The 6,999-nt window shown below is 54.4% G+C and overlaps 1 protein-coding gene across 1 annotated transcript; it reads left to right on the top strand.

Moving 5' to 3' along the window:
• Positions 1-1,099: 1,099 nt before the first annotated feature.
• LOC134433937 (olfactory receptor 14A16-like) lies at positions 1,100-2,032 on the top strand. The gene has a single exon (XM_063182623.1). It carries the CDS (start codon positions 1,100-1,102, stop codon positions 2,030-2,032), a length of 933 nt encoding a protein of 310 aa, XP_063038693.1.
• The last annotated feature ends 4,967 nt before the right edge of the window (positions 2,033-6,999 follow it).

The following is a 6,999-nucleotide window of genomic DNA, read 5'->3' on the forward strand; positions in this document are numbered from 1 at the left end:
TGGGCACCTGGCACAGAGGCAGCTCCTGGTAACCAAGAAGAGCTTCAAAAGCACATTTCTCTTGATGAGCAGCTCTTCTGCCAGCCCAGCAGGGCTGGGGACCTGCCTGCAGCCACCTCAGGCACAGCACAGAGGCACAGAGAGCTTCAATCAGTCAGGGCTGGGAAGGTGCTGAGAAGTGCCTGGGGCACAATCACTGCCAGCCCTTGGCACAGGAACCTCTGGCTGCAGGACAATGCAGCTGCAGCTCCTGCAGTGATCTCTTAAAGCTGGAACATCCCAATGCCTACAGACCCTGTGAGTACATTCTGTGATTGTCTCTTGTGCAGAGCAGCAAGGGGAGCCGAGGGCTATCGTGCAGAGCAGGATTCTGCAGCTCAGGGCGCTGCGCTGGGGCAGGGACTCTGCTGCCTGCCAGGGACAGCTCTCCGCCAGCCCTGGCAGCTGCTCCCAGCACTGGAGGACAAGGTCTGGGTGGGAAGGGACAGCTTTTAAGGCTTGGAAGTGTTCTCCTTATGTGGTGAAGATGCTGCTTTGTTCAGGACTGCTCCCAGCATGGCATTTAACTCCAGAACATTTCCGGGTAGATTATACAGGGAGCACAGCAAGGCAGGGGCTGCATAAAAGGGGAAATGCTGCTTTTGTAGTCTACTGCTCTGAGTCGTCAGGATGGAAATTGCACATCAATAATTATGTCTCAGTTCAGAGTGAGAATTATTTTTTTTCTGAAATCTTACGAAACCAGGCAGTTAGAGAAATTAACATGGTGCCCCCTGGAGGCAGCATCAGTGTTGCTTTTCCAACCTCCTCAGGGTTGCTCTGACTCTGCCATCAAAGCCTGCAGACCCAGAGCTGCCCCTGGGCAGTGTCTGAGCCGGGAGGGCTCTGCAGGGCAGAGCTGAGCCCCCAGGGCTGGGCCGGGCTCTGGCAGCACTGGCAGGTCCCAGCCCTGGGTACAGGGAAGCAGCTGCTGGCAGGGACTGCTCCAGGCAGCGGGGAGAAAGTGCCCCCAGGCTGTGCTGGGATACTTAAAGTCCTCTCCAAACCCAACTATTCCATGTTTGCTTTTCTTAGAGTTCGCCATTGCCAACCCCAGCAAATGTCCAACAGCAGTTCCATCAGCCACTTCCTCCTGCTGGCACTGGCAGACACGCGGCAGCTGCAGCTCCTGCACTTCTGCCTCTTGCTGGGCATCTCCCTGGCTGCCCTCCTGGGCAACGGCCTCATCATCAGCACCGTAGCCTGCGGCCACCACCTGCACACGCCCATGTTCTTCTTCCTGCTCAGCCTGACCCTCAGCGACCTGGGCTCCATCTGCACCACTGTTCCCAAAGCCATGCACAATTCCCTCTGGGACACCAGGAACATCTCCTACTCAGGATGTGCTGCTCAGCTCTTTTTCTCTCTGTTCTTCATCTCAGCAGAGTATTTTCTCCTGATCATCATGTGCTACGACCGCTACGTGTCCATCTGCAAACCCCTGCACTACGGGACCCTCTTGGGCAGCAGAGCTTGTGCCCACATGGCAGCAGCTGCCTGGGCCAGTGCCTTTCTCTTTTCACTGATTCACACGGCCAATACATTTTCCCTGCCCCTGTGCCATGGCAATGCCCTGGGCCAGTTCTTCTGTGAAATCCCACAGATCCTCAAGCTCTCCTGCTCCAAATCCTACCTCAGGGAACTAGGCCTAATTGCTATTAGTGCGTGTTTAAATTTTAATTGTTTTCTGTTCATTGTTTTCTCCTATGTGCACATCTTCAGGGCTGTGCTGAGGATACCCTCTGAGCAGGGACGGCACAAAGCCTTTTCTACCTGCCTCCCTCACCTGGCTGTGGTCTCTCTGTTCCTCAGCACTGGAATATTTTCCTATCTTAAGCCCCACTCCATCTTCTCCCCATTCCTGGATCTGGCAGTATCAGTTCTGTACTCAGTGGTGCCTCCAGCCCTGAACCCCCTCATCTACAGTCTGAGGAACCAGGAGCTCAAGGCTGCAGTGTGGAGATTGGTGACTGGACGGTATCAGAAACATTAAACTGCTGGCCAATTTCTGCAAATCACTTGTAATAAAAGTCATCTTTGATTTTTCTTTTGGTGTACAGTGGTTGGTTTAACCTTCTCATTCATTTTTAGTTTTTTTTAAATACTGTCCAAAAGAAATGCTACTGGTTTTGCAGTTTCTCATTTTGTTTCTTACCACATTCCCTGTGGCCCCAGACTGTGTCAACAAGGAGCTGTACTCTCGGTGGCTTCAATTGAAGTAAAAGATCTCCCAGAAGAGTTTTCACCAGGGATCCCCCTTTTCTTGCCTTCTCTGGAGCTGCAGCAACAATGTCTGTGTGCAGAGCTGGTGGCAGATCAGTGCTGGCCCAGCAGCTGTGCCCAGCAGCAGCAGCACTTGGTGTTGCCAGTGCTGCTGCCGTGGCCCTGCCCCGCTGCCCTGGTGGCCCTGGTGTTGCTGTAGGGCCTGAGTGCTCTCGGGACAGGGCACAGCCCTGGGGGTGGCAGTGCCGGGGCTGCAGCAGCGACAGGCCATGAGCACTGCTGGGGCAGCACTGACGCCTCAAACCAGGGCCTGGCGGCTCCAGGCTCCTTGCAAAGGCTCTCTCAAGAACACGGCCAGGCCAATGCTCAGCGCAGAAAAGCCCTGTGAGCAGCCCCAGGCTAGCTGTGGGCAGTCTGGAGGCAAACAGCATGGCTGGTGCTCTGCAAGGGCCCTGGGGCAGATGGGAAGGAGCAGCAGAGCAGGGACTGATCCATCCCCAGTGCGCTGCACAGGCCAGGACAGCGTCCCAGAGCGTCCTGATGGAGCTGCCAACAACATCCCCGCTCTGCAGCCCTGGCCTCTCCCCCAGCTCACACAGGTGCCCCATCCTTGCAGGCATAGACATGGCAGCACTGGCTCAGCAGCCCCTGTTTGCATTGCACAGAGCAGGGGGAGCACCCCCATGCTGTTTCTGTGGGGACATGAACCTGAGGGAGCACAAATGCCATCAGCCCCTGGGGCCAGCAAGGACTGGGGGACACCCGGGAAACCACTCAGCTTCGGTCTGGCCTTTGCATCCAGACAGAAAGTTTGTTCCCTTCAGCTGGGAGTTTCCTGTCCCACTGCAGGTGCTGTTGCTCAGAGCCAGGGCTGCCTGTCAGCCAACCCCAATCTGCCCTGAGCATTTCCTTGGCTTTACCTTTGCTTTCTTTACTCTTCCTGCTTCAAATTTCTTTCTTCTTGCCCAGCCCTGTGCCCTGCCTTGCAAACAGCCCATCCCTATTCACCCTTTCCTGTCTGGCCCCACTCCCCATTGCAGTTCCTGACTTGGCCCCATGGGAACGTCCCTTAGGGAGCAGGATCATCCTACAAGTGCTGCAGGAATTTTCTGCAGGCTCCTACAGTGCCTGGTGCTGCTCCCTTGCCAGAGTCACCCCAGGCCACGGGGGCACATCTGGGCTGCTGTGTCTGGCTCTGGGGCTCCCTGTTCTGGGCAATGAGGAGGAGCTGCAGGACTGACCAGATGGGCTTTGGGGCTGGCAAGAGAAGGTGAGGGACCTGGGCTGCTGGAGCTTCTGAAGAGGAGGCCCAGGGCTCATCATGCAAATGCTCCAAGGGTGGTTTCAGAGAATCCCAGAATCAGCAAGGTTGGAAAAGACCTTGGAGATCATCAAGTCCAACCTGTGCCCTCACACTGCCTTGTGTCCCCTGATCCTCCTCTTCTTCAGGGTAAACAACCCTGGCTCCCTGAGTCGCTCCTTAAAGGACTTGTGTTCCAGACCCTTCCTCAGGCTTGTTGCCCTTCTCTGGACATGATCCAGCCCCTCAATATCCTTCCTAAATTGGGGCCCCAGAACTGGACACAACACTCGAGGTGCTGCTCAACCAGTGCTGAGCACTGGGGAAGAATTCCTGCCCTGCTCCTGCTGGCCACACCATTCCTGATCCAAGCCAGGAGCCATTGGCCTTCTTGGCCACCTGGGCACACTGCTGGCTCATGTCCAGCCTGCTGTCCATCAGACCCTGCAGGTCCCTTTCTGTCTGACTGCTTTCCAGCCAGTCTGTGCCCAACCTTTAGAGCTGCAGGGGTTGTTCTTGCCGAAATGCAGGACCCGGCACTTGGAGTTTTGCAACCTCACCTTGTTGGATTTGGTGCCTGGATCCAACCTGTTCAGGACCCTGTGCAGAGCCCTCCTACCATCCAGCAGATCCACATTCCCAGCCAACTCAGTGTCACCATGGTTCCATGAGGCTCCAGAGTGTCCCAATGGTCTCCATGAGTCCATGAGGCCTCCCAGAGTCACAATGTCCCTTTTATTCAATGGGACCCCTGGGTGTCACAGAATCCCTGGGTTCCTAGGGCCCTGCAGTGTCACAGTGGCCCTTGGTCCCCCAAGGCCCTGCAGTGTCACAATGCATCCTTGGTTCCCTGAGGTCTGGCAGTGCAGCAATGCTCTCCTTAGTTCCACAGGGTCACAATGGCCTCTTGTTTACAAGGGCCACCAAGGTCTCAATCATTTGTCCTTCATTCCAGGAGTCCCTGAGGAGCAGCACTGGCCCCTTGATTCCATGGGGCCCTGCAGTGTCACAATGGTTCCATCATGATACCAGGTCCTTCTCTGTCACAATGCTCTGTGTGGTTCCACAAAGCCCAGCAGGGTCACAGTGGCCTCTGTGGCTCCGTGAGGCCTCAGAGTGCCACAATGAATTCCTTGGTGTTGCAGTGTCACAATGGAGCCCTAGGGACACAAGATCCTGCAGTGTCATCAGGGACTCTTGGTTCCATGGGTCACCCCAGTGTCACAATTGTTCCCTCAGTTCCCAGAGTCCTTGCAATGCAGCAATGGCCCCTTGATTTCATTGTCCCCAGGCTCCCCCGAGGGTCTCCTTGGTTCCACAAGGCCCTGCAGTGTCACAGTGGCCTCTGTGGTTCCACTAGGACCCAGACTGTCACCATGGAGCTCTTTGCTTCCATTCAGCCCCACAGTGTCACAATGGCCCCTTGGCTATTTTCTGCCATGTCGTACACAGTGTCACCATGGTCCTCTTAGTGCCACCAGGCCCTGCAGTGTCACAATGGCCCCTTGCTTCCCCAGGGCCTTGCAGTGTTGCAATCATCAGAGAATCAACCAGGCTGGAAAAGACCTTGTAGAGCATCAGGTCCAACCTGGGACTCAACACCACCTTGTCACCCAGATAATGGCACTCAGTGCCACATCCAGTCTTTCCTTTAACACTTCCAGGGATGGTGACTCACGCACCTCCCTGGGCAGCCCATTCCATTTCTCAATCACCCTTTGTGTGAGGAATATTCCCTAATGTCCTGCCTAAATGTCCCCTAGTGCAGCTGAAAGTTGTGTCCTCATATCCTGTCACTGTTCCCTGGGAAATGAGCCTGACCCCCACCTGGCTGCAGCCTCCTGTCAGGGAGTTGTAGAGAGTGATGAGGTTACCCCTGAGCTTCCTCTTCTCCAGGATAAACAACCCCAGCTCCCTCAGCCGCTCCTCACAGGACTTGTGCTCCAGACCTGTGGTGGTGTTCACAGGGGTCCCAGGAAGAGGGAGGAGATGAGGATCTGACTCCATGTTTCAGAAGGCTTGATTTATTATTTTATGATATATATTATACCAAAAGTAAATTATATATTATAACTATACTAAAACAATTGAAGAAAGAATTTCATCGGAAGGCTAGCAAGCAAGAAGGATGAATAACAAAAGCTTGTGTCTCAGACTGAGAGTCTGAGACAACTGGCCTGTGATTGGCCATTAATTAGAAACAACCACATGAGACCCATACAGATCCACCTGTTGCATTCCAAAGCAGCAGATAATCATTGTTTACATTTTGATCCTGAGGCCTCTCAGCTTCTCAGAAGGAAAAAATCCTAAGGAAAGGATTTTTCATAAAACATGTCTGTGACACAGACCCCTGCCCAGCCTTACTGCCCTTCTCTGGACACGCTGTAGCCCCTCCAGGTCCTTCCTAAATTGAGGGGTCCAGAACTGGACACAGCACTCGAGGTGCTGCCCAACCAGTGCTGAGCACAGGGGAAGAATCATTGCCCTTCTCCTGCTGGCAACACCATTCCTGATCCATAGGAGTTCCGGGGGTGGGATGAGAGAAATGGTGGGGAGGAGGTGTGGAAAAAGTCTGATCATCAGCCATGAAGGGTCTTGATTTTCATAAATGTTCAGGATGCATTAGAAGGTTCTGAGGGTTAATATCAACTGGACATTGCTGATATCAATCCATAAATATTAAAAGAAAACAGGACAAAACAGTTCTCTCTGCTTTTTTATTCAATATTGCAATTTCACTTTTAATACGCTTGTGAATTAACAACAGAAATATTGAAAACTTAGATTTTTCCCTGTTCCAGTGTTTTGAGCATATGTTTATGAGCTTTTCTCACTGAATTCCTGAACTGAAGAGTTCAAGAAAGAAGAGGCCTCTGGAATAGTAAAATTCATCAGCAACCTCCAAGTGGCTGAGGATCCATCCCCATCAGAGCAGCAATGAACAGAAACGAGCACAGCTTGGTGACTTCCCCAGCTCTGGGATGGGCCCTGGGCCTGGAGCAGGAGCAGCTCTTGAGGGCCCCAAGGCCGCGGCTCTTGTGCTGCCCTGGGCAGGTGGGATGGCAGCAGGGGCTGCAGAGCTCTCAGCACCTCAGCCTGAGGGGAGCAGGGCAGCCAGGGAGCCTCCTTTGGCCTTGGCCAAGCACCTTCCCCCATGGCAGGGGCTAAGTCCTGTGGCAGCTGCAGCTGCTGCTGTGCCCTTGCCAGGGGCTGAGGCTTTGGGACCAGTGCCCAGAGCAGCCTGGCCTGAGCAGAGCTATGGGGCCAGAGGCGGCTGGGCTGGGCTGGGGAGAGGTCCTTGGTGCTGCCCAGAGCTCAGGGCAGCTGGCAGAGCTTGCAGGGAGCTGGGCTGGGCTCAGAGAGCCTGGCCCAGAAACCATCACTGTCCATCTCAGCCTGGCTAGGCGTGCAGGGGCACGACTCAGGCCAGGCCT

The sequence above is a fragment of the Melospiza melodia genome, unplaced genomic scaffold (genome assembly GCF_035770615.1).
Source record: "Melospiza melodia melodia isolate bMelMel2 unplaced genomic scaffold, bMelMel2.pri scaffold_28, whole genome shotgun sequence".
In the NCBI taxonomy this organism is placed as follows: domain Eukaryota; kingdom Metazoa; phylum Chordata; class Aves; order Passeriformes; family Passerellidae; genus Melospiza; species Melospiza melodia.